Here is a 27384-nt window from a genome sequence, read left to right on the forward strand (position 1 = left end):
GAACATGTATTCTGCAAATCAATAAGGAGATGGGGAAGGAAGTAGGATAATTTTTGGAGTCTAATCTTGGACTCAACTACAAGAGAAGTCAAAGGAAACTGAGTATACCAAGTACTGACAGAGGACCTAGATGAAATAAATGCTATTGTAAACCTCACAGCAGGATGTTTCTGCAGTGTTAAGTAGAAACTTTAATTTGGAATTTGCCTGCTGCAAAGCCCTTAACAATTTAGCACAAGACTCGGGTTTAATTTTAATAGATCTGAGCAACAGACATATTTACAGTGGCAAAGGTGTTTTATTTTGTTTTCATTAGCAGAATGCTCGAATGGCTAATTAAAACCAAATTCTATTACAAAAAAAAAAAAAAAAAAAAAAAAAAAAAAGTCAGAGCCAGTGTCTTTTTAAAATTACCTGACGCTTAAGGCAGACTAAATTGAGTCAGTTTCTGGGAATGTGCGTCTCTGACCTGTGTGAAAAGGCTGCCGAGGGACTGTGTACAGGCAAGACAGTTACCATGGATACCTCACTGCTTTAGGTGTAGAAGCTTAACATTACAAACAACTTTGCAGCATTAGGCTGCCAGCCTCATAAAAACACTGCAAAATAACAATGAGCTCAGAGATAACCGTTATGATCTGCTTTGTGACATGCAAATATAAATCTTCTATCCTAAGGCAAAAGACAAAAGTAGGATTGAGGGGACATGGCCAGATCTTGCAGGCCTTAATTTACAGTCTGCTCCAGAAAGATGCTACTGTCTTTGGATAGCACTGATGATAATGGGACCTGCAATTAGGCAGTTCGCCTCAGAATCTTGTCCTCCTGCCTGAAGTTTTACCTAAATTAGGACTCCAAACTTGAGCCAGCACAGGCAGAAGGAAATGCAGTCAGAGTCAAAAAAACTACAATTATTTTAAATTTTTCCTTTAACAGCACAAGTTACTCTGTATATACTACCACAGGGTTTATGGTATCACTCACACTGATTGCATTGAAGGACAGAGCTTTCACATGAGATATTACAAGGTATTATACTTCCAAGAGCACACAATCTTTGTGGGGAGATGCTGACTGTGCCTGCTGGGCAGTGAGCTGTGTGCCTACTGAATGCCCTCAGCCTCGAGAGAGGCCAGAGATTTTTTAGCTTTACAAATGCAAGCCCATCTCTTGGCCTAACTACCACTGCACCTGTCACACAGACAGTCTCAATGAGAAAAGAAAATCTGCTTCTTACCATTCTAATAGTGGCAAAAGAGCCTACCAAGCTATCTTATCTATTGATCCAACAGCCAACCATTTTTTAGGCAGTGAATGCATCTGTCTCCTCCTTCACCTTGAGCAAAGGTTCACAGGAAATCACTTGAGATGCTTTCTCCTGCTTCTGGTATTAAATTACACACAAAAGAAGTTCAGGTGCAAGTTGGGCTGGGGTTATGTTTCAGGGAATGAAAAATCCATCTCAAGGAGATTTATGATCATTTCAAGTATTCCACAGCCAGGAGCTCACACGAACCAAAAGCAGTGCTCATAGCCGGCTCTTACGACATTAATTAAGAGGCTTCAACAACAAGATTATAGATATACTTATTGCAAAGCTGTGATGGCCAAACCCTTCCATGAGTCAGGACAGGAGAACATCGTGCTGGGAGAGCTGCAAGTTACAGGCTAAGGAGAAATCAAGAAGTTGGAGCTGGTGTGGGATGCAGAGAGGGGCAGTCAGCTTGTGAGACTCAGTTGAGCACAGATGTGCATACCTGCAACGTTTCATAAGCAAACAGCAGGTACCCCCTCCAGCATTTTACAGACATACCTAACAGAGCAAACTGGACTCCTTCCACACTCTGTCAAATATTTTTGGCAGTGGGTGCATCCCCCTACACTGTAATTAATTTTGCACTGAAGGCACCCTGAGTTTTCGCCAGCACAGAACCATTTTTCAGCCTTCATGGCACAAATCAAAATGGCTGAAACCCTAGACCCATACCACAGGACACCATGTTTTCAATATCAGGTTTTGTGCCCATAGTTACAAGAAGGAATAATGGAGATCACATAAATGGCGAAGTAATTGATTCTATCTGCAAACCAGATAGGCAGATTTTAAATAATAGCACCAAGGGCCTACTTGGCTGGTTCAAGAGCACTGTGTGTGCTCAGGTCTCCCTGCAGCTCTCCCCATCAGCATTTCTACTATAGCTACAAGAGTTTTGTAATGGTCAGGAGCAGGTGCAATGACTGGGAAACCTTTAAACCAGTAAATACCAGTTTCCCAGAGGGCAAGGGTGCAAAAGTTCCTGCTTGTTATGACTGATCCCACTAGGAACTCTGAACAGGCAATGCTAGCATCAAGGGAACAAGGAAAGTGCAGCTGGAGTGATTCCATCATGGCTCTAATAACATTAGAAATCTTTTTACTGGCTTTAATGGGATTTGGATCAGGTGCCAAGGAAGCCACCTTACATTCCCCTGATCTGTTATTCCTACCAGCACAGCAAAACAACCAAATCCCAAGCATCTTTTTTTTTCATGTCTGTACTCCATGAAGGATACAATTATCCCACATCCACACACAAACAACCTCTTAAGTTGCAAGACAACTTGTTTCTTAATCTATTAATGAGATGAATTAGTAAAGTAGGTAAGAAAATGAAGTAAAGAATTAAATATGAATTTTTAACTTGGCATTTTCCCCTCTAACAATGTTGCTGTGTATTTTAAGCAATCAGCTATCCAAAAGAGGCCGGTAAGTAGCTAGAGCTATACTTACAATATTATTAATTTTAGTATCCAGAGAAAGGGAAACAAAGGACTCAAAATGCACATTAAAGCCTCCCATGTAACAGTGCTGTGCTGCATGTCCAAAATGACTGCTAATGCTCTATGAGCTGCAAGAAAAAGCCATCTGATTTTTCTGGATTCTGCCTGTGCTACAGCTTAATATCAAAGGGAGATTTAAACAAATACTTCATTATGCACAGTGTTGGCTGATGTTTGTCACTATTCCTTGCCCTTCTAATGAAGAAATTTACAGAAATGAAGGATTTACAGAAATACGTGGAGTCCTTGGTGTTTTCCTAGATAAAGAATCCCACTCCTCCTCATTTAAAAGCTGCTAGCCTTGCTGTAGGTGGTAATTATGTTGAGGGTGAATTGCTGTGGTTACTGTCTGGCAACACCCAGCACTGGCACATGTAATCCCCACAGTGTCTGGAAACAGCATTACATCAAACCATCCAAGCTAGTGGCTTACACAAACAGCTACACCCCTTTGAAATCTGTCAGCTCCAGTGACTTGCTGTGTGCACTTCTGCTTCTCAGACATCAGCTTTGTCACTTACATCACACAGGTATCAACCTCCTTTAAAAATAAAAGTTGGAAGCATTGACCTTTAACCTAACTTAAAATCTTAGGATGAAAAAATCCATCTACATATCAAACAGCAAAGAACTGCTTGATTTTAACACCAAATCTGACCTCAGTTCTTAAGAGGCTGTGGGTGCATCCATACATCACTATGGAGAGGAACCTCAGAAAACAAAACAAGACAGCACCAGAAAGAGAAGCTGCAAAATTCTGGTGGTGAAACTAATTCATGAAATGGGTTAATTTGGAGCCAGCCTAGAGATCCCTAAGGCAGGGAAGAACTGCACACTGTAAGCAGACACATCCCATCATTAAATCTAAGAGCTATGGATCAGGTTGTTAATTAAAATCAGTTCTGCTGGGATCTCTGCACCAAAATTAAAAATCACTGAGAAATCTCAAATCAAACAAGGCGTTCATGTCTCCAGCTCTCAGGCAGCCATGTCATATTATGTGAAGACCTGTGAATAAAAATTGTCTCGTGAAATCAGTGGGACCAGACATCAAGCAGGGACTGCTCAGCTCAGAACAGCTGTATCTGCAGCATAGCTGTGTGCTAAGCAGGCAACAGCCTAAGCCACAGAATCACTGCATTTTCTACACAATTTGAAAACAAACACATTGTACTTTAACGAGAAATACTGTAACTACATCCTTGGAGGACTGTTGTTCTGTACCAAAGAATTATTTCCCTTCCCTCTCCTCTCCTCTCCTCTCCCACTTCCCTCCCCTATGAATTAGTAAATTAATTTCTGCCACAAACCCTCAAACCATAGTCTTCCCAAAGAGTCAAACCATACCCAAGAGAGCAAGGCAGCACAGAACCAGTGAGATCCTGCAGACAGCCAGACTGGGTGGAAAGCTCCTGTTACTGCCACACACAGATGGGCACACACAGAAAGCCTATGGGGGGGAAAACAGGACAATACCAGAAAGAGGATTACATCCAAACTACGTTGCTGGAAAATGTTCTCCTGCAACTGGACAGCTGAATCATCTGCAACCAGACCAAAAAAAAAAGACGATACTCAACAAAAGACAGTCCATGTAATTTAATAAGTAAGCAGAGTTTTGGTGTTTTGCCTTTTTTTTTTTTTTAATTTTTATTTTGATCCTACACCACAAGTCTGGAAAAAATTCCTTAAGGGCAAGGTCCATATTATGGGAGAATCCAGCATGGGCACTTATGGCCAAATCTATTACAATCTGCATATATTTCCAGGGGAAATGAAGCCTGCAGTTTAGCTCAGGGTCTACACTTCAGTGTTTTAGCAAATGGGGGACATAATGTGTGCCTGTGAACTCAGAGAGAATACAGATCTAAGAAGACAGGATTCTTATAATTTTTTTTTTTTTTTTTTGTAAGACACAGTGCTACAGGGGCTAAATAAAAAGCTTTTGAAAAAGTCATTGCACATAGCACGAGAATAAAGTGCCAGTCCCAGCAGTGGCCGCACAGCCGGCATCCACATTGTACAACAATCGCACAGCTCAAATTGTGACTATGAAAGGACAGCCCAAGCAGCAGGTGGGATGGGAGAATGGCAGGGGACCATACCCCAGCACCTCTCTCTCCAATCTCTCTGTTCATCAGTCATGTCACACGGGCTATTCCCCTGCAAGGAACATCCAGAGGAACAGAGAAACTAGAAATGCAGGTCCTGGGCAGGGGAAGCAGCTGGTAGGCATCTGTAATTGAATTCCAGGAGGACTTACGCTATTTTTAAAACTCTCTGTAGGCTGGCTTTCTTTTTTTTTTTTTTTTTTTTTAACAGGTGAACATTTCCAAAACTCAACACAGTTTTAAAGTTTCACTGCATAGACCTCTGAGTTCCAGGCGATAGCAGCAAAGCCTGAGCAATCAGAACCAAATTCTAAAACTCTGCACCAAGGAGGGAAAAAAATAATCAGTTTTTTTTTTTTTTTTTAATATACAGTTTTTTCTGTAACTGTATATTTTAAGGATAAAGAACTTTTGTCTTGAAGTGCAAACACACAAACCCTCTTCTACTGTATTTATACCCTATGGGGACACTGATTTTCTAACAACTCCAAAATAAAACAAATGCCATTATTTATGTGTTGTGCTCCCACAGTATCTAGTAACCCACAGCTCTGAGGGCACATTGGTATTTAAGGAATGAAGTCCCATAAAATGTAGGCTACCAAATGGGAAGAGTTTTGCTGTTTTCTTACCATAAGTGGTACCTGAATAAGGTGATTCCATTCAACCAGTGGAACACTTTCAGCACTGGCAGAGTCCAGCAGGAATCCTGGCATGCTTTGGTTCATAAGTAACCAGACCTGCTCAAGCTGTAGTCAGAGCTTTCCACACCTTCGGAGTTCCTTTATCTCCTGTAATGTCTGTTAGATGATAACCAGAGTCCTAATATCCCCTCTCCACACCTTGGGAGAAGAATGGCCCTTTATTCTGAGAGAAGGTCTGTTGTTAATCTCCAGCTGTCAAGACCTCTGAATCTGTTTACCTGTCTGGGCACTCCCTCAGCTCATGAGAGGCAGGGTCTGGCACCACTTCCATACCCACCCTTGGAAGGATCAGCAATGGATGGTTAAAGGACCTGAAACACAGCTCAGCATGACTGATACAAAGCAGGAAAAACCAAAGACTGCTAAAGCTGCAGAGAGGAGAAGTGCTCATTTCGCTCACAACACAGTCCAGTCTGAGCTGTACTCATTTATTTTCTGAGCTGCTGCAGCAAGTTAAATTTTCTGATGATAATGAGCAGTCACCAACTGCATCACCAACTCATTAAATCAACTCACTATCCACTCGTTAGCAAACACATTTATACTCTTTGGTTTTAAGACTCACTGGCTAGCAAAAGCACAGCATATGATATTTGTTGGGGTATCATTTCTATTATTTTTGTTCTGATTTGTGGAAAACTATCCTTGTGTAGTAGCAGCATGCCTCCCTCTGTCTTTTGTCTGTGCCAGATTATACACAAAACCCGTTACTTTTAAAAAATACTCAGAAGATAAAGCCAGGGATCATTTTTCAGCACTTGCAAGACTTGCAAGAGTTATGTAACTATACATAACAATGTATATTTAAACACGGGTCTGCTGTATATAGAGAGGTCGACTGAAAGAACAGAGGAAAAGCAACAGAAGGGAAGACAAAAACCTTATACCCACCAAAACAAAACACCATTTTGTGATGCTTATTAATACAAAAACAACTCCAACAGTAACTTCCTCTCAGAAATACAATAAATACAGGATAACAGAAGCTGTATAATATGAAGTGATATTATTTCTTGAATATTCCCCAGAGGGACAAGCAGTACACCTGATCTTATCAAACAGCACAGGAGTTTGTTGCAAGCACAGCTTTATAAACAGCTATTTTCTTACTGTAGTGGTGGCAGGGGAAATGTTTAAGAGGAAAAGGTTTTGACTGCCATGCAATCAGACTGCCTGTAAGCAGTATATTCTGGCCCTTAGAAAGTAAGGGAGATTTAATGCAGCTCAACATTTCAGAGGGTTTGGTTACTTCACCGCTCCTGGGCAGCATTATTGTTCTTTTCAAGGGCAAGACAATGAACATTAGCTTCCTTCAGAGGAGGAAGGATGGGATTTCAAATGGTACTTTGGAGAAATGGTGAATGCAGCTGGGTGGGGATGGGGGAAGCACTTTTCTATCTGTCAGCTCTGTTATGTCAATTTGCTCCTCAGCTGGTTATCAATAAAAATTGTTACTGAAATTTAAAGCTGCCCGAGATGCTACACATTTGGTGGGTTTTTTTTTTTCATCTCCACAGTCACAGGACCTTGGGGTTTTTTTGCAGAGAAGTAGATAAAAGGCGAGAGGTTGGTGGCAATAACATCTGTAGCTTCACACAGGCACCCCCTATGCAATGCCACCGGGGAGTCACACACAAAATAATTTATGGGACCTCCTCACAGGCCACCTGCAGGCCCAAACCTCAGTGCCTGCACTCCAGCATCCTCTGCCTAATCCCGCATCCTCCAACACGGGGAGGCACCTCTGCTGCCTGCGGAACCCCTTGTCGAGGCGGCGGCAAAGCGGGAGAGGGGCGGGTTAATAAATAAAACCACGTTCCGTGCTCTTGTGGCAGAGGGGAAGGAGCAGGGGCTCCGTTTGTCCCCCGGCGCCGCTGCCGCCGCGTTACATAATGCGCGATCGGCGGCTCCCCCGGGGCGGCGCAGGCGATGCCGGCTCCGTGCAATCGCAGCCCCGCAGGAAGCTCGGGAGCCATTGCCGCGGTCCCCGAGGGCTCGGGGCCGCGCGCCCCGCCGCCGCACGGAGCCAGACACTGCGCCCATTACATAACAGCGCCCGCGCCTCCCCCGGAGGCCCCGCTCACATGCGCCGCGGTCACATGCCCAAACAGCTCATTAAATCGCTGCCGGGCAAAGGCGATTACAGCGCGGGGGCCAACTGGAAAGGTGGAAGCTGGCGCCTTGGGCTCGCCCGCATCCCTCCGCACAGCGCGCTGGCCCGGGGTGCGGCCCTGGGGCACCGCTCTGCCCCTCCTGCTGCCGGGGCTCTCACCCAAATCAACCTCCTGGCACCTGTGGGGAGGGCTGGGGACCGGCGTCTCCTGTCACCACGCTGATTACTCAGACAATCCCAAGATTGTTAGGGCTGGAAGGGACCTCTGGAGGTCGTCCCGTCCAACCCCCCTGCCTTGGTGACAAAGGAACGCGTCCAGGTGGGTTTTGAAATGCCTCCAGTGTCATCTGGAGGGATTTTCTGCAAACAAGGCAGGTGGTATTTGATAATGGATATATATTGGCTGCTGGGGATAAAACATGCTCCTCCCCGTGTCAAAGCCACATGCCCTCCAGGCAAGGGGGTCCCTCCCAGTGTCACCGTCTGCAGGTTTGCATCCCCATACGTATGATGGATGTAAACATTTCCACGGGAATGACAGCCACAGATCACAGGAGTGCGGGGTTAACACATGCCCCAGATCTCCTAACCAACACCCATCTGGCTGCCTTGGAAACTGGTAGCCTCCCCACTCACACTGGGTACACACCCACCTGTGTGCCACAGGCACGGGGAGGGTGCGCCATACAAGGTCTTCTGCTTTGTCTTTTGTTGGATTGTCCCCTTGGGTTGCAGATTTTTGGAGCCACCTTGACCCAGAAATCCTCCTTCAGGAGAACAGGCATTGCAAATCAAGTTGGCCTACACAGCAGGAAGAGTCTCTGGAGTCCGTACAACTCAGGAAGTGGCTCCTTTCGTGTATGCCAACATTGCAGCAAATTTCTAAAAGCATGTTTTTCTCCAATAGAAGCCAACTTCAGAACAAGAATTTACACAGTAAGCCAAGCTTAATATTTTTTTTTTTTTTAAGACTTCATGCCATTTTCCCCCCCAACAAATCTTTGATTCGCAAAGCCCAGGAGCATACTCCTTGATTTAGGGAGGAGAAGATGGGTGCCCTGCCAACCAGCGAGGTTCTGCACTGTCATAGGCAAAGTCCTGCTTCCACTTTCAGAGAGACCTTCTCTCAAGGTGAGTCACTCAGTCCCCTGGAGAGGAGCCCAAAACGGGAGTGAGCTTGTGCTACTTAAAAAGTACCCTGTGCTGCCACATGCCCACGGTGGTAGTACCTCCCTGTGCAGCAAGCTCAGGGCAAGAGGCAGCGCTGTGCTCGAGCAGCCTGTCAGGGGGAACCTCAGTTCCCTTCCCTTGTCCTTCAGCAACCCTCCTCACCACAAAAAAATCTAGAATTACCAAAGCTTTGGGCCTAAACACAGCGTTTGCTGAGTCAGAAACAAGCATTAGGGCAATATCTCAGGGGAAGAAAAAAAAAACAAACCAAAAAAACCAAAAACAACCAAACCAAACCAAAAAAAAAAAACCAAAAAACAAAACAAAAACAAAAAAAAAACCCAAAAAAAACCAAACAAACAGACAAAAAACCCACAACAAACAAACAGAAAAACAAACAAACAAACAAAAAAAAACCAAACAAAAACAAACAAAAAAACCCACAACCAGCAAAACCCAGCTTCCCCAGGGTGGCTGTTGCTCAAGTCAGATGGGCAGTGGAACTTGTTTTAGCTGCACATGTGCTTTCCTAGCAGGAACGTGTGTGAAAGAGCCCCTTTGTGCAGGGCTGCAACTGCCTGGTGCTGCTGCTTTGCCACCTCCTGTGGCTCTGGAGGCCCCTGCTGGAAGATGGAGCTGGCCAGGCACAGCATTGGCAGGGGCAAGCAAGAAAGCAACCACTTTTCAGCTGCAAAATTAAGAGTTGAGAATCATGCAGAAGAGGCTTGAGAAAACTCTTTTACTACCTCATGGTTCTTGCAGGGGGCAGAGCCCCAGCTGGCTCAGTAGTAAAATCACACTGCATAGCACTTAGCAGCAAAACAGACAGACAGTGATCAAAGTGCTGAACTTAAGACACAGAAGGCATAAACTGTGGGGCAGATCAAAAGAAAACATTATTCCAGCAACATTTCCTTTCCTGCTCCCAAATAAAGTCTTTCTTCACCTAAAAATCAGGGAAAAAATAAAGGAAAAAGTATGTGCAAAAATAGGAGAGAGCAATAGCTTAAAGAGACAAAGGAATTGTTTCAAATTGTTCATAGTTTAAAAAATAGGTTAAGTAAATGATGAATTAAAGTATATATCAAATAGCTGACTTCTTGGGGTTTTTTTACCTTTTTTTTTTCTTTAAAAAGGGAAGTAAAAGACCTGCATTTAGAGTACCCAGTGTGCTAGAATTTGCTACTGAGTTAAAACAAGCTCTTTCAGTATTGCATGTATGGAAATAATCTCTTTATATAAACAGCTTCATCTAAGTCAAGTGGCTCCCTGCAGACCACAGTGGGGACAGCAAACCCTTCTCAGCAGCCTGGCTCAGCATCAGGTGGGACTCCAGGAGGAACCAGTTCAGCTGCCACCTCCCAGCCCTGTGCCTGCACACAGCCAGCACTGCTCTCACCTGATGCCCTGCACGGGCACAAATAGGTACCACTTTGCCCAGATTTCTGCAGTACAAATTACTCATTTCTGTCTAAGCGCACACCAACCCCAAGTAATCTCCTAAACTTGCTGCTCTGATTGATGTTTTGGGTTGTTTGGGGTTTTTTCTTCAGGAAAACATTTATCCACACAGAACCAAAATCCAAACTCAAACAATAAAACCTGAGGTTTTCCCAGGCATGATGTTATTTGCTGTAAGAGTACTTAAATATGAAGGAAAAAAAAGAAATTATTCAACTTCCAAACAGCCCTTTCGAAGTCCTTATAGTTGGTTTTATTGTGAGAATTATCATAACTACAACAAAGTGCCAGCAACAACCAGGGCAAATTTAATAAAGACTGTGACATATAACCGGAACAATCCTCTGTGCCATCCTGGGTGAATTTACTGACTAGCCCCCACTTTATTGCTAGCAGTGAATTACTGTTAACATCCTCTGCTTCACAAAAGCAACCTAGTTAATGTGGGTCTCCTTGCAAAATTAAGAATACTCAGGCTGCACAGTGTGTTCTCCATGAACATTTTTTAGCCCCTTCGAAAAAACTGTAAAAGCAGAACTTCCCAATTATGTGCAGGGCTTCCAGCATTTGTTTAAATGCAAAGATTTTCATTTTTAGAGAGCCACAGTAAAATATTTGTATATTTAGAAGAGTTTGGTTTCTTAAAATGCTGAACTGCACCCAGTAGAGCAGCCTGGGAGGAACCTTAGAGCTGGGAACCTCTAACTGGTCACAGCTGAGAAAACACCGGGTTCAAGGGAAGCTGCTTGTTCCTCTGGAAGCAGTAAGGAGTCTTAAAACTGAAAGACGTGAGAGTCAAGGTTATCTAAATTTCTTTTGCAGCAGAGACAGGCAGACTGGTATCCAGCCCTACTGGATGGAGGGCTAATGGGGCACAAATGCTACTGTAGACAGCTAAGGAGTCAAAAAATCAAGTTTTTTGCAAGAAAGGGGAGAAAAGCAGTAGAAAAAATAAGTGGGGGGGAAGGGTAAAAAGCTTGCAGGAAAAAGGAATATAAGGAGACTTTGCTGGTGTAACTGCTCAGTAATTGGGGACAAATTGTTCTGGACAAGTCTGCCAAAAGGAATTTTCAGAGTGACAAGGCCCTGTCCCCAGCCCCCAGTGACAACTCTGTACCTGGACTACCAACACTGGTCCCACCCTGCTGAGCACATTTCCCTGTGCCCCAGCTGAGGGCCAGCAGTGCCTCTTGCTGGCACCCCTGGCAGTAGAAAGGATCCCCTCATGGGAGCTCCAAATATTCTGGTCTTTTCCCCATGAACTGCAGACACCAGGTAACCATAAATGAACCTGGCTTTTATTTCAGTAAATAAACACATGCGTAATTCAACAAAGCATACTTCAAACTCTGGGATTTGTACCGTAGAATTGGAAGAACAGACACTCTAAAGACTCAGAGAAATCCCAAATAAACTATTTGTAATTAAAAAAGTCTCATGATTTTCAAGCCAAATCTCGTGATTTGTTTGTGGCCTGACTCAGGGTTTTCAGTGCTTGGGGCTGGCAACTCTGACTAAGCAGGGATATGAAAGAAGAGCGAGAGTGACTGCCTGCCAGGCTTCTGTTTTCCTGGGACAGAAGACAAAGCAGCTCTGACAATTCCAGCTGGCAATACCATCCAGGCACTCCTCCAAGGCCAAACATGCTGGGTAAAATCCTCATCAGACCAAAAAAAAAAAAAAAATCCTATCAGAAGCAGTTACTGGGGTTGCTTAATAGCTGTTTTCCAAAGTTCAATATAGCATATATTTTCTTTTTCTTGAAAAGAGAGAGATGGGCCACATTACAGACTAATCCCTTGCCAGATGTCATTAGTGATGAAGTCCCTTAGAAATTACATCAGTTTGAAATGAATCAGAAAACAGTGAGTTTCCATTTCCTCCTCCTCCCTGGCTAGACAGAGACCTCAGGATCAGCTTTCATCCACAGCCTGGAATCAGCCCTCCTCTGCGTCTTGCTTGGTGTGGCAGGGGTGTTAAGCAAGTAATTGCAACCATTAAAAAGAAAAATAGCTCACTCACTCCTGCTCCCTGTCCCTGTCAAATACCAGCTCCTTCATTAGGCTTCCTAGGAGCTGTCTCAGCACTCTGCAGGAGATTCTCCCTGCTCCTGGTGGAGGTGGGTGCTTCCAGCTGTGGCACACATCTCCAGCCACCACCCCTGTGTGCTCCTGGTGATGCCAAACTGGCAGCTGTCCCCTCTCTCCTGACGACCCCAAGAGTCCCCCAACACCTGGTATCTGGTAAGATGGCCTGGGCAGGGAGTGGAATCTAATTTCCACCCTGCTGTGCAATGCCCAGCCCTCCCTCTACCTGCTCACAGGGTGATGGATAAGGAGCAGACACAGAAAAAGGTCGAGGAGAAGGGCCTTGCTGGTTCTTAGTGCTTTTGCTGTCCCTAGTAAGGCAAGAGCACGCCCCATCCTGCTGTCTGAAAGGGATGTATCTTTAATTCTTTGTGTTTGGACTGACTAAACCAGAACAATATCATAAACTGATATTTCCTATAGAAACTCAGTGCCTGAAATACATTTCTGCATCGTAAATCTTGGACTAGAGCAGTTTATGTAATGCCACCTATTCATGCTGCCCTAAGTAACCATAACTAACCATTCCATTATAATGAGTCCATTATCCCCTGCTTTATTGTATTTTCTCTTAAAACAGAGATCAAAGATTTGGATCTAGTGGCATCATGCCGATTTCATTTTTATTACTGGCTCCCTAGGTCTATCATAAATATTCATTGGCCATCCTTAATACAAGGCATTGAATTCTGCTCACTGCTATCTCTCTGGTGCGACTGCAAAGTACAAACAGGGTTGTTGCTCAAACATATTAAATAAAGCAGCAGCAAATTTGTAATAGTCAACAACAACAACAGCAACAACAGCACAAAAACCCCAAAACAAAACAAAAAACCAAACAAAAAATACCCCAAACCACACAGAAAACAAAAGAACAGTTTTCCCCTTCCAAGGAAATTCAAAACCAAAGGAGACATTCTCTCTTGCCCCCTCCACGACTACTGCAGACATTTGACTGCTGTGGGAATTGAGCTGTGCAGCAGCAGCAGCAGCTGACCTGCTCCCACAGACAGGAGATGTTTCTGAAAAGTCCACAGTTGCCACACTGTGGTCTCTGTGATACTGCAGCACTCTCTGTGCTTCCCAGCAAGAATTATAACCATTACCTGGCAGTGGTACTGAAACTGCTTATAAATGTGGCCTTTTCATACAGGAATTAATTCTGAAAAGGGAGTGCGAAGTGTGTGGGGAGAAACATCTTCCAGAATCATAGTCAGGAAAAAGGTTTATGCAGTTTTATTCTCCTGACTCCCAAAAAACCTCGCAACCATCCCAAGCTTCAGGGTGCCTGCAATTTGTTTCTCTCACATGCTCCTCTGAACTCCCTTTCCACCTCAGTGTAGCTGCTCCCAGGGTATGGAAAACCCCGTTGTACTCCTGGCAATTGCTCCTGCTCTGCAAATAAGCACAAAGGCTCCTTGGGATGTCAACTGGGCACTTTGAACAACCACCAATCACTAAATTTACAGTGGCCATAGGAATTATGTTTTTATTCCTGTTAAGTAACTCTGAGAGGATTAACACATATCATTCTAAACAAGACCATCTTCTCCATTAAAAACAAAACAATATGCTAAGACACCAATTTGACATTCTAATCTTTATCTTCTAATATAACTCCACTATGGAGGTAAAAGAAAAAGAGAAAGAACAGGAATAAATAACCTAAAATAAATATTTATATTTATGAATCCATCCTCACACAAAACTCCACTCACCTGGAGACATAAACCATATGATAAAACTGTTGACTCATTTTACATATTAACTTACAACATACCTTTAGTCATTTACCTAGTCCCTTGCCAATCTAAGATCTGCTAGAACCTTCCACTAAATTCCTAAAAATCTGCTTTATTCATAATATAAAATATAGAAATAAAACAAATCAGGGGTAAAACCTTGATCCTGATATCTTCATGCTGTAGAATTTGATTCAAAGAGCTATAGTGAGCATGGAATTTAACTTCCAGATGTACTGAAGTCTTTAGTGAAATTCATTTCACCTGTATTCAAAACAAGAAAATCTAGTTGCTGTTGTTCACAAAAAGGATCCTGATGAGTTCCATGAATATTGTACCTGAGTAAGGTGACATGAATCATCCTCAGAGCTCTAACAGTTCCGTTTATTAAACAGCTCCCTTCTGTTGCACTCTTATTTGTTTTTTATGAGTAGCAGTATCAATAGAGAAGGATGTCAGACAGTTTGCAGGCAGTTAAGATTTTCTTGCTGCTTTGCTCTTCTTAAGATTACATCCATAGGAAGGAATTAATGTGAAAAAAGAAGGGCAAACCCCCTATGTCCCATAGTATAAAGGGCAAATTCCAGAGCAGAAATTGGTCATTTGAAGTTCAGAGTAAGGAACAAGCTACTCCAGTTTTATTGGTTTGGTTGATGCTGTTTTGTTTAAGCTACAAAAAATATTTTACAGCATCAGATGCTCCTTTAGAGGAAAGTTGATGTATGTGAGACGGGCAGATGATATAAGTTCCAAAATAATTTATCAATCAGGACTTGGAGCTTAATATTTCTGAAAGAAAACTGGATAACAACATACCCTAATCTTAAAATTTGATAAATATGAGCTGCTGAGAGACTACAATCTTTTGGATGAAATGTGTTAACAACCATGTGTTTTTACAGCCTGGGTATCCTGCCATTAGATTTGTTTGTGACTTGAAGAGCAAACAAACAAAGGAAAAATAACAAAGGTTTTGAAACAAAAAAGAGTAAGTACCAGAGAGTAGTGAGCACCACTGCTCACTGAACTATCACCTGAGACAGAAGTACCTGCAGGTCTCTGGAGATACTTTATTTACATCATGGCGAGTTAACAGTTATGCATATTAAGAGGGCAAAATCATGCCTGCAATACAGTTAGGCCTGTGTTCACTGCCCCTGCAGCAGATTAAACTGCCCCTGCCTTTCACTAGATCAGGACCTGCACTTTGTAAGGTGTCAGGAAGGCTCTCTCCTGAATTACGTGTAGGCACCTCACAACTGGCCCAAGCACAGTGGCGCTCAACAGGCTTCTGAAGGTGACACAAGCAGGTGACAGTCCAAAGCTGGAGCAAATCTCTAGGGCCTGTTACTTACAGAAAAAAAAATATCCCCTTAAAAATAAGTCACACTTTTCTTATACCAGTTCTCACAGGTTTTTGCATCAGCAACAAATGTGTGTGATCAAAAATGCAGCAGAATCTCTGGGGGCTGTCCAGCAGTGTGGTCCTTTCAGTCCAGAACAATGCAGATCATAGGAGGTTAAAGGGGTACCCCAAAGATGAGAGATGCTAATTCAGAATATTCTGGTTGATGCTGCCTGTCACAGCCCCAGAAATGTGCAGCAATAACAACACAACAGTGGCTGATGGCCCGAGGCTCTGAGCACTGTGGCTGACAACACCTGGCTAGAACAAACAACACCATCACATGCCTCCTGGTATCCCTTTGCTTAATTATCCCAGCTTGAAGCCTAGAGGGGGAAAAGTGAAACTGTGCTCATTTGTTTTTCTGTAGGTTTTCTCTCTTTTATAAAATGCCAGTACATGGGTCTAAAGAGAAATTACCACACTTTCAGGTTCTGACCACGTCCAGTGTTTAGTCTTGCATATCTGAAAGCTCTGGTGCTCCTGCCACTGCAATTACTGGCTCAGAGGATTCAGGGCAATAGCAAAGCTTGAATCCTGTGCTGCAATGAATTCCTGGAGGCTTTGGTTCTGCAGCTGATCACCATGTTCACACAAAGTATCTCCAAGACCGAGGGGTTTGTCCCATTTGTGTTTGAATTTAACTCCCATGACAAATAACTCATCATTTAACTCCCATGACAAAGCCACAACAGCAGTTTTTTGACCACACCAGAAGCGCTGGTCACAGCCAGGCTGGCACTGCTGAGATAACCAAACATTCTTCCTCCCTGCACCTCCAGTCCCTCCCTGTGAACCAGTTTCCTAAGGAGTGAGTTTTTAATGCAGGACCCTGCAAAAGTGTCCTTTATCAGCTAAAATAGGTAAGTGATTTCTTAAAAAATTCAGTACAAACAGCACTGAGCACACATGTCCTCCTGTGGTGTTTCTGACCCCCTGTCAGCACACAGGCACACTGAGCTTAGTGAGGAGAATGGCCTGTTGACAACAGGGAAAAACAGGCCAGTGCACAGGTATTTTTATACATCAGCACAAATAAAACTGACAGCAGAAACAGGGAAAAATTAAATGCAATTCTTCAAAATGCCTGCAGTGCCACTAACCCAAAATGTGAGTAGCAACACAAATAAAGGAATTCGGATCCCGCTCGCCCATTTAAAATAAGCATTCTTTTGAGGTATGATACATTCAGCAAGCAACACATTTTCAGAATTATTCTCTTTTTCCTCCTCTTTTTTTCTTTTTTAACCTACAAATGCTGTTTATCTGAATGCTGCCTAATTTGCTCATGCAAATAAGTCAAATCATCTTGAAAAGATGAGGCTATAGAATAAAATGCAGTTGAAGTTGAGAATGTCTGTGATTCTCAGTGCTGCAATGCTGGGACATTGTAGTGGCTCCCAAAATATCCTGGCTTCCAATACCCATTGAGGCCATTTACCCCAGCAGAAAAAGACCCGCAGCTCTCACTGACTTCAGCTTGCTTGGTAGATCAATACAATAATAAATTGGCAGGACTGCTTTTGACAAACTCACTGGAGTTTTGTCAACAGCTCCACATGAAAAGATTCAGTTCTTCTGGCACAAAATGACCAAGAGCCAGCAGTGGCCATATCTGGGACCATATCTTACAGAAATAAAATACATTTGTATTTCCACCAAAGCTGTACTGTTTCTTTCATGTGTATATTTGGTGGTGTTCCTGCAAACAAAGGGGAGAGGACAGCTTACATTTAATATCTAAAGTTGAACGCAGAAACATTAACCCTGCAAAACAAAAAGATAACAAAGCTACTTCTATGATTTTAAATCATGGACTAGTACAAATGTCTAAGAGAAAACCCAACATTTTTTTATGAGTTTTTCCAAAAAAGGCAAAAAGCGCAACTACTTATTTCTGACAATTAAGCAGCTTAAAGTCTTTGTTTTACTGACACTTAAAAATGCAGTTTTCAATTATTTATACTGAAGTTCAACACCTAAAAGAGGAAGAAGAAGTATAAAGTGTATGCTCTGCAGCACAGGCACCCCTTCCTGAAGGGCTCCATTCATTTACTGTAGTGTTTCTCAGAGGAGCTGCCTTAGGGCGGGGCACACAGGCCTGGATTCTGCCAAATTCTGTAACGCCCTACCATCCATTAGCACATCTGATCAGATGTAATGTACACATGGTAGCAGAGAGGATATTTTTCCCCCAGAGGTGCTGACCTGATTTACAAACAGTTGGGAAATCAGCAGGTTGCCTTGTACCCAAGGCATTGCCAACAACTGGAGTCAGGCAAGAAGTGCATATGAGCACCATTAGGTCAAGAATTCAACAACTTCATCCAATTCCCTGAGGAGGGTTTAATTTAAGCTTCCGAACCCCCCTTCCTGGCCCAGCAGCTCTGTTGTATGGACAGACACTGTAAGCAGGGCAGCAAGGTAATGCTAAGATTTTAAACTGCTCCCATCATTTGTAAAGTGAGCACGCATCAGTCTACATGTCTCAGGTGCTTTTGGAAATGTTACTCAGATTCAAACTGAGGTATATAAATAGGTCTAGAGGCAACATTGACACAGAAATTAAACTGATATCAAGCACTACAGTAAAACACAAAAAGATATGCCTAAATAAATTCAAAAATGCCAGTCCAAGATCCTTCTGGTTTTGCAAAATGGGTATAAAAATTGCCAGTGATTCTAAACCCAAATATAGATAGGGTACATCCAGTCCAAGCACAGTCCTTTCTGTCCCTCCTGCTTTTCTTCTCAAATAGTCAGTCTGAAGCAAGCTTTAGATAAATACACTTAGATGCTGCAGTAGCTATCTGAAGAGAGGCAATGTGAGCTCTCCACACACTGCTTTCCCCAAGTGTTTTAATGCTGTTCTGGAAGAGAGGGGCTGTAGATCAGGTTTCACTCCAGTTGGTGACCTAATCAATACAAACAGGGCTAGGACTCTATGCAGAAGTCCCAGAAGATTGCAATAATCACCCAAAATTACTTATGAAAGCCAATCAATGGCCAGGAGGTTTTATGTGTAGTTTATATACCTTAAATCAAACTTCTGAAATTAAACTTTGATTCCCAGCTTGATTAGATGCTGTGGTGCTAAGCACAAGTGAGTGCTGCCTCAGAGGCTGACTGCCAGGAAATCCAAGGAAGTGGAGCCAGGAGAGCACCAGAGACCTGAAACTCACCACCAAGAGGAGGAGCAACAATAGAGTTGGCATAGTAGATGCAGGAATAGGTAGAAAATCACTGAAATAAGCCCTTACTCCTCTTTTGCCTCCTGTTCCTTCAGCAAATGACACAGGCTATCTTCCAGTGGTCAAATGAAGGACAAAGACAGTAGGATATGCTCAGTGGTGGAAATTAACATGAAGAGAGAAGAGGAAATTTTATCTCATTATTTCATCCTTCTTTCTCACTGTGGGAAAGTATGCAGAAACTGGAGGTTGACCATTTCTGTCAGGTTTATCACAGAAAATACAATTTGATGGGTGATTAGCAAACTCAGGCTTCCTGTCAAAATGTCCCACATCCCTCTGTAGCTTTGTTCTGGTTACGACCATTATGTATTTACTGCTATTTTTTTTTTTTTAATATCTGCATACCATAGTTTAATAACTTTGCAGGTAGTGAGATCATAACCCAAAAAAAGATGGGAAACACACACATGAGGCTATTCATTGTGCTATTTTTACTGTTCTGAAGTCCATTGTATTGAGCAATGACTCATAAGAGTAGCAAGCCAGAGAAGCACTTGCAAAGCATATCCAAGCTTGTTTATTCACATATTTGTTTGCACTGATTCATCACATTCCGTAGGGTAAAACCAATGGGACTCCAGAGGAAGCACGGGGGAGAAATTCTGTTTAGAAAGAGCTTTTCCACCCACCATGCATCCCCAAGATGGTGGAAGTCACATGAGGGATTTGGGAATACACCTCCTTTACCCACTCCTGAAGAGCAGAGCCCTTACAGACCGATGGGGCACATTCCCTCTGATGGGAATTCCCTCCCTTAACTCTGTCTCCCTTTATCAGCAGCCACAGGAGGGTACAAGGAACAACTAAAACAAGCAAATCTTGCTTGTTTCAAGTCCTACATTAAAAGTGTTGTCTTTTTTTCTTCCCCTGTAGTCCTGAGATGAGGTTAACTTATGGTGGGTCTATGTAATTCTTTTAGAGAGGTTTGGCAAAGGTCACTTACAAAAGCAAATTATTTTTCCCATGTGATGCAGTGGTGTTATACACCCAGACTGCTATTAGAATAAATATGAATAATAGTAAAGAATAATAGTATCTGCTTCCCCTGTGAAATTCTCTTTATGACATTAAAAAAGAATTTGTCTGCCTAGGCCTAACCACAGTTTTCTTCGAGGAGGAGGTGAAGATGAGTTTGGTTTCCTCTGCTTACACTGCTTATTTTTGCACAGGGCAGGTCTCATGTCAGCACTGAGAGATTAGATGATAGCTTCATGGTTCATATTTAAGAGTGAATAAAACTGAAAGGGTTTGGGGAATACCCAGAAATACAGAGAAGAGGAATTACACAAAAGACACTGGGATCAGGCTCAGAAAGAACAGGGACAGCTGACATCTACATCTGAATCTGCCTACTGATAGCCAAAGGAACAGGAAAAATGAAAGAGGCATTTGAAAGACTTGGTTTTGTGAGAGAAAACTGGGCAATGAGGGGAGAGAGGAATGCAAGAAATAATTAGGCACTTACTGAGTACAGACTATGTCACTTCTTCCCAAAACTGGCAGCTCTGCTTAAACATTGCAGATTTCCTTTCACACATTTGGGAGCATTAAAAAGCGTGTGGAGTACAAAAGTCTGGCACCACAGGCAGCAAGGAAAAACTGTACAATTGCAATTAAAAATCCCTATATTTCCATTGATTTTATGGTAAAGTCAGGTGTGACAAATTAAGATTAATATCCAGAAATAGAGATTATACAACATATAATAATTGTACACAGTAATACTTGCTACTTCTAATTCATTTCATCTTGCTTGCCTTGACTCTTATCAAGTCCCTCACACAAAACTATGTAAGGCAGAGTGTTTCTTTTGTTCCAAACCAACTTGCTACCTTACCACACTGTTCCTAAGACACCAAGTTATCTCTAAAACATGCACAAAACTGAAATCATGTCAGATTCTGTTATTAATACCATGCTGTTAGTTCTATATTTAATATTAAAGTGGAAGCAGTACCTCTTCTGCAAAGTTGGTTTTCTTGTCAAGCATTTCTCGTAAAGTTTGAAGGATTTTAATGCAGAGCTTTTCTTCTTTCTCCATTAGCTTCTTTGTGTGATTAATCAACCTGAAAGTAAAATATTAAAACTTAAAGAGCATTGCATATTGTTGCTAAGCCATGCTGCAATTTCTTTATGTAAAAATTGCCCATCACAGTATTTTTCCTCAAGGAAAGGAAATAAAAGTGGTCAAGAGAAATCCTAATTAAAAAGGAAATGGGACTTTCAAGGTGTTGGGAGATTTTTGTGTCAATTTCCATATCTTATTGCCCATACAAAAGACAGAATTTTACATCCACTTGTTTTGAGGGTTTGCAGTTTAAGATCCAGACTTGCTATTTCATCCTTTCTTTATTTAAAGGTAACTTATTTTAACCATTATTTAAAGGTAACCAGTGCTCACCATGCATCTTGCAAACTTTAAAAGCTACAACCTTTATACCTTCCAACTTCTATGATGGTTATAATATATTTAGGATATAATTAGCCAATGGTATTCAGCCAAAAGGATTTCCAAAAAATCTTACCTGGAAATGTTCAGAAATAGAGACATTTGGATGAAACGTAATTGTTGTTTACACTCACACAACCATTTGACAAGCCAGAAAACAAGGTCCATTTCTGTCTCCAGAAATGACTGTGACAGGAGTTTGGATTTCAGTCAGCTGAAGCCGATACCAGAAGCAGCTTTTCTGTCTTTGTGCAGAACAGATCTGTGCACAGGTCTTTGCAGTGGTTCACACATTGCTGGAGAAATGTGTGTGAAAATAGGAAGGGAGGAAATCTGAAGGCCTTCGACAGAATTTTTTTTTTTTTTTTTTGCATTTTGATGCTGGCTTCAAACAGGAGTTTGGACAGAGGACATGGGATGGGATAATCTCAAAATTTAATTTTTATTTTTTTAATTTTTCCAAACATATAAAATATATTGTTATAATGCTACCTCTACAGAATATGCAAATAACCAAGGAAACAGGAGAGCTGCCAAATGCATTCATTTCCCCCCAGTTATCTCTGTTTAAATTATAGTTTCTCAAGGGTAAGGAGGGCATCTCACTTGAGGAATAATAAAAAATTTGCAAGACTCTATTCCAATGCACAGACTGCAAATAAAACATCTAATGATTCAAGACCAGATAGGGGTCCCAGTGAAATGTATTTTCAAAGAGCTGTTGGCAGTTTAAAATAAAAATATCAATTTGCTGTACCAAATAAAAAAATCCAACAAAAAACCCACGAGCCTTGAGCAGCCCACTGCTTCATTATGAATTCTTGAAAATTCTGCTGTGCAAAATCTAAGTTTCTGTTGTAGGTTTGGTGAAATGTAATAGCAAAGTAGCCTATTGAGAAAGAGAAGTAGGTTTAGCCTGCCACAATTTTAACAAGCCACTAAAATCCCATTTCTAACAGGTAAGGCAAGCAGCCCCTCTCTCTCTGTGTTCTCCAGACAGCAAAACTGCTGTCTGGAAATATTAAATATGGATCAAAAGACCTCACTTTAAGCTTTCAGCAGTAAATTTGGTCACCTGCATGCTTAAGTCTCTGCTGAAAACCAGAAGTAAGTGCTGTTGAAAATGTTAAAACCCTACCATCTTTCCCAAAGAAGCAAACAGGCCCCTCTGCATGCCACTTACTTGGACATGAAAGCGCCGCATCTTATTCTGGCATCGCTGCCCTCGGGGAACAGGAGCTCTGGGCTGTGCAGCACATCAACCAGCACTGAGAACTCAGCCTGCATCATGGGTGTGAACTGCTGCTCCAAGGAGGACACCACATCCTGGGGGAGACAGGAGAGCATCCACAGCTGCAGGAGAACTACAACAATGTCGCTGTGGTCGGTGTGGTGCACTGCTTGGCCCAGTGTGATACCCAGCTGCAAGAGCCCTGGGCAGCCCTGGTGGTTCTAAAGCCACCTCAAGCCTTTCTTCACACCACTCCACACGCAGAGCAAGGGGGAGAAGGTGCCCATTGTTACTCTCTTTCAAATTTCTCCTCTGCAGTAGTGTTCACAAAAGCTGTGGCAACAGTTAGGATGATGGTGTGCTGTAAAAGCAATGCTCACCACACACAGTTAATGTGTCACCTCAGGTGTTGTGTCCTTGGTGTTTAGGGCCCCCTCCATTTGTCTGGGTCCTGCTGTTTTCTCAGGTCATAAACCCCTGATGCTGTTTAGACTCTACATGCACAAGGTGATCTCCATCTCATGGCAATCTCCAGTGACCCAAACATGACTTAAAACCCACAGTAGTAGTAGTAGCAGAGGAAACTCTGCAGCCAGAACAGGGCATGTGGCCATAAAAAGGCAGAATGGAGATGTTGCTCTGTGGAGAACTTTAAGGAGAACACAACTTGAATATTGTGTGCAGTTTTGGGCACCACAATGTAAGTGTCCAGAGGAGGGACAGGGTCTGGAGGTGAAGCCACATAAGGAGCAGCTGAGGGCACTTGGTGTGTTCAGCTGGAGAAGAGCAGACTGAGGTCAGAGCTCACAGCAGTTCTGCAGCCTCCTCACGAGGGGAAGAGGAGGGGCAGGCCCTGATCTCTGCTCTGTATGACCAGGGACAGGACCCAAGGAATGGCTGGAGCTGTGTCAGGGGAGGGTCAGGTTGGATATCAGGAAAAGGTTCTTCCCCCAGAGAGTGCTGGGGCACTGAACAGGCTCCCCAGGGAATGCTCACAGCCCCAAGGCTGCCAGAGCTCCAGGAGCATTTGGACAACAACCTCAGGCACAGGGTGGGATTGCTGGGGATTGTCCTGTGCAGGGCCAAGGGTTGGCGTCAATGATCCTTGTAGGACCCTTCCAGCTCAGCTCATTCTGTGATACCTCCTACCCCTCTCTGACTTCTGTAGGAGCCAAGTACTGATCTTGAAGAGCTGAGCCTTCAGCTGCCCCCATGCAGAAGTGCAGCAGTGGCTCCTCTCATCCAGCACTAAAAATGCACTGGGCCTGTCTCTGGTGTTTTCCACATCTGGCACACGTGAGGTAACTGCAATCCCACTGCTGCCCAAGCCATTTGCTATTTCCGTACCTGTAGTTTCTCTATGATATTCCTGTAATCCCAGGCAGGCCCACCAAGAGCTTCTTTGAAGCGAGGTCCACTGCGGGCTGACATCCTCCAGCCCATAGCTGCCCTCTGCACCATGCTGGAGTGACTCTTCATGAACAAGGTGTTCACCTGGCTGTCCAAATCCACTGGAATCGCAATCCCACGGTTCTTTGCTTTAATAGGAAGGAAAAACCCAAGACATTTAGAATGGCAAAAACTTGAAAATCTTATAGAGATCATGGCATGCAACAGCCTGATCTTGTTGAAATTAAGGGGCAGGGTGATATCACTTCAACAGGTTTTAAAAATAAGGATCCTAAAAATAAGAACCCTTAAAATTAAGCATACCTAAGTGGTAGAAATCAGCCATAATCTAGTTAAAGAAAACAAGCTGTACTATTTTAAATGAGATGAGAATCCTTTCCAGTATATATTTTCACAGACACAGGTATTTTTTTTTAAACAGAATAATTTTTCTACTAACTTGAAAAAAAATCCAGAGATATTAATAAGAGTAACAAAAGGAGCATGTGTTATTTCAACAGTTAGTTTTACTCTATTCAGAAGCAAATTCTGAAATTTTTCTTTCTAGTGGACATATGCACATTTATCCAATTTTCCAAGTACTCTCTGCTGCTTTATTATATATTTCTCTTGTGAAGACCTTGAGGAACCAAGTGCATACAAATTAAATTTGAAAAAGACTGTCTCCTCTTCTCTCTGGATTTCCTGTACTGCTAGGGTTGCTAAAACCTGGATTCTTGGATGGTGCCTGGATGCCACTGCAATATATGCAGTAGTTAATAAGCATCTGATATTCTAACTAAAAATTTAATTAATAGCTAAAAATTGCAATTTTTTTCTTTTTAGACTTTAGAGGCGGGAAATGACAATAGAGAGAGTATCAGAATTTAAAAAATGAGAAGAGATTTGCAGGATATACACTATTAAACTACTATTGCATCCTTAACTGTTGTTTGAAAAGGAAGTTTGAAAGGCAACGCTAGAAAGTATCTGCCCTCTCCCTCAGTAAAATCTCTGTGTTAGCTGCTGCTTTCCATCCCACTGGAGATCAGAGTGACATTGTTCTCTGGCTCAGCATGAGTAGTCTGAAATTCAACCAATAAACAAAAGTTTGCCCCGTCCCTGGAAGTGTTTCAAGCCAGGCTGGATGGGGCTCTGAGGGATAGTGGAAGGTGTCCCTGCCCATGGCAGGGGATGGAGCTGGATGCTGTTTAAGGTCCTTTTCAACCCAAACCATTCTGTGAGTCTGTGATCAGTATCTCCAAAAGATAGGTCATGTTCCAGTCATTAGGCTCTGTATTGCATGTCATTTCACTTAATTGCTGTGGCACAGCTTATGTTTAATGAAAACTTAAAAGTAAAATGGAGCTCTAATCCATTTGTAATAAAGACCAATAATAAGTAATTTTTCAGTTTTCCTTATTGAAACAAGCTGAATTTTAGAAAGCAATTAGCCCAAACTGCAGTTCTGTACAACGTTTCTCTGAGGCATTTCCCCACTAGTCTCACTAACACACTTCCCACAGTGGAGGAAGGCATCAAAAATATTCCACCTCTTCCTCCCAGCTCTAAAATATATCCAACTTTATGTCCTGAACCTGTGAAGTCAGCAGATGCCCTTCTGTCCCAAGCAGCCCATGCCTCCAGCCCCACGGGAGGACATGCAGGCAGAGGCACCACACAGCTCTGATGAATGAAGGCTGCAGTGCTGCCAAGCACAGTGAGTCACAGATCCCAGGCACAAACCTCCTCTTCCCCTCAGGACTAGATTGAAATGACAGCTTTTATTATAAACCTAAATCTAGCTGTGACACCTCAACCTCCAGCCTCAGAGACTGTGGCAAGAGCACTCTGTCATGGGGACTCTCTTTCCTTTAATGGATCCCACAGGTTCAGGGTACCCTCCTCTCTTCCCACTGCAACAAGGTTGGATCCTGATGCAGGACTGGGGCTTCCCCCATGGATAAGGCTGTTCCATTGGGATGGAAGAGAATTCTCTAATTCCATTTCTGGTAGGTGCTTTCTTTTAAATGGTTGGCCACAGGGAATTGGAAAAAAAAAAAAAAAAATAGGTTAAGCTGGGAAGACACAAATTGACCTTTCCTTTCCACTCTCCATTTGTTTTGAAGGCAAGTTCCTGATTAACATGTGGAAAATGCCATGTATGGCTGGCCATTATTTCTAATGATTGTTTTGCCATATAATTCAACTGGGCTGTTTTTCAAAACACATTTGCCCTGTTGCTGCCTACTTTACTAGAGAAGTCCATTAAAGTTCTGCCAGTGTGGGTAGAGTGCTGCAGCCTATTAATCCAATTTATTGTGTCCCAGTGTCAATCACTGGAATGCTACTGGACAATGCTCACTTCTCAATTAAGTGGAATGTATGCAGAATCCTGATATATCGAAGAATAAATTTAGCAATGGGGAGCACACTGTTCAGAGGAAAACCCAGACTTCTGCAGTCCTAGAGATGCCATTTGAAGTTAACAACTTCCATCAGTGTCTGAGGAGCAGTCAAGGACTATGATTGTTCAAAGAGTTGGAACTAATTAAAACTATCACAAAGAAAACTAGAGAGAGAAAAAAAATACTCCTTTGTTTTGAGCAGTTCTTACATGTATAATTCCATTTGTAATTAAGATTTCTATTGGTTGTCAAAGGGCTCTGTTGAAGTCTAAGCTATAAACAAAGACTTCTTATTTCTTTTCAGCTTGTAGAAAGTTTATCTTTCATTTGTTTCACATTTCATTATTTAAAACAACATGAAACGTATTTTTATATTTTGGAAAGCTGATGAACAAATGTGAACATAAATATTTATTTTTAATTTAGGTGTTGTAGGCTGCTTTCCTCTTCAAAATGTGTCAATCTCCCTTAAAGTATCAACATCAAATATTTAAGAGTGTGTTTATTTTTGTTCCACTTAGAAATACTTTTGGACAGCACTCAAACTTGCAAAGTATGGTTAGAGCTGGTAGACAAAGGAGCCAAGAGGGGGTAAAATTCTGTCTTTCATCTGGTGAACTTGGGAAAAAGCTATGTGGCTGTACGTAAGTATCCAGCAGGATACTTACCAGGATGGACTCAATGATCCTTGTGGGTCCCTTCCAGCTCAGAATATTGTGTGATTCTGTGATGTCTTCAGCACAAGTAAATTCTGCCCTGCAGTGGAGGGCACATCCCAGGCTTATATAGTGCCCATTTCCCACCTAGGGCACTGTGCATGGGGCTAATTACATCCTCAATACACAACACCATTTTGCTAGTGTCAGAGGAGATGGAATTTCTGGGAAATCCTTTAAACTACTAACTCTCAATCTGCTGCTCCCAATTATCTCTCAGCAAGAGAGTCAAGAGGAGCCAAGACAAGTGAGCAAACACAACCCACAGCAGTGGTAAGAAATGCAGCGCCGTGAATTCGGCCAGGTCCCAGCAAAACGCCCTGC

The 27384-nt window shown here is 42.6% G+C and overlaps 1 protein-coding gene and 1 long non-coding RNA gene across 4 annotated transcripts in view; one reads left to right on the top strand and one right to left on the bottom strand.

Moving 5' to 3' along the window:
- The window catches only part of ITPR2 (inositol 1,4,5-trisphosphate receptor type 2), a 242810-nt gene that overhangs the window by 92530 nt on the left and 122896 nt on the right, over nt 1-27384 (bottom strand). For all 3 annotated transcript variants that reach the window (XM_053978468.1, XM_053978469.1, XM_053978470.1), the window contains exons 35-37: nt 23895-24085; nt 22500-22642; nt 20825-20933 (exon numbers count right to left, since the gene is read on the bottom strand). In XM_053978468.1, coding sequence (XP_053834443.1) covers nt 20825-20933; nt 22500-22642; nt 23895-24085 — 443 coding nt within the window. The remainder of the gene's footprint in view (nt 1-20824; nt 20934-22499; nt 22643-23894; nt 24086-27384) is intronic.
- LOC128807854 (uncharacterized) lies at nt 7735-10556 on the top strand. The gene is made up of 4 exons (XR_008437295.1): nt 7735-8067; nt 8484-8684; nt 8788-8879; nt 10165-10556. It is a non-coding gene; the product is annotated as an uncharacterized LOC128807854 (long non-coding RNA).

This window comes from Vidua macroura, chromosome 5 (assembly GCF_024509145.1).
Source record: "Vidua macroura isolate BioBank_ID:100142 chromosome 5, ASM2450914v1, whole genome shotgun sequence".
NCBI classification, from domain to species: Eukaryota; Metazoa; Chordata; class Aves; order Passeriformes; family Viduidae; genus Vidua; species Vidua macroura.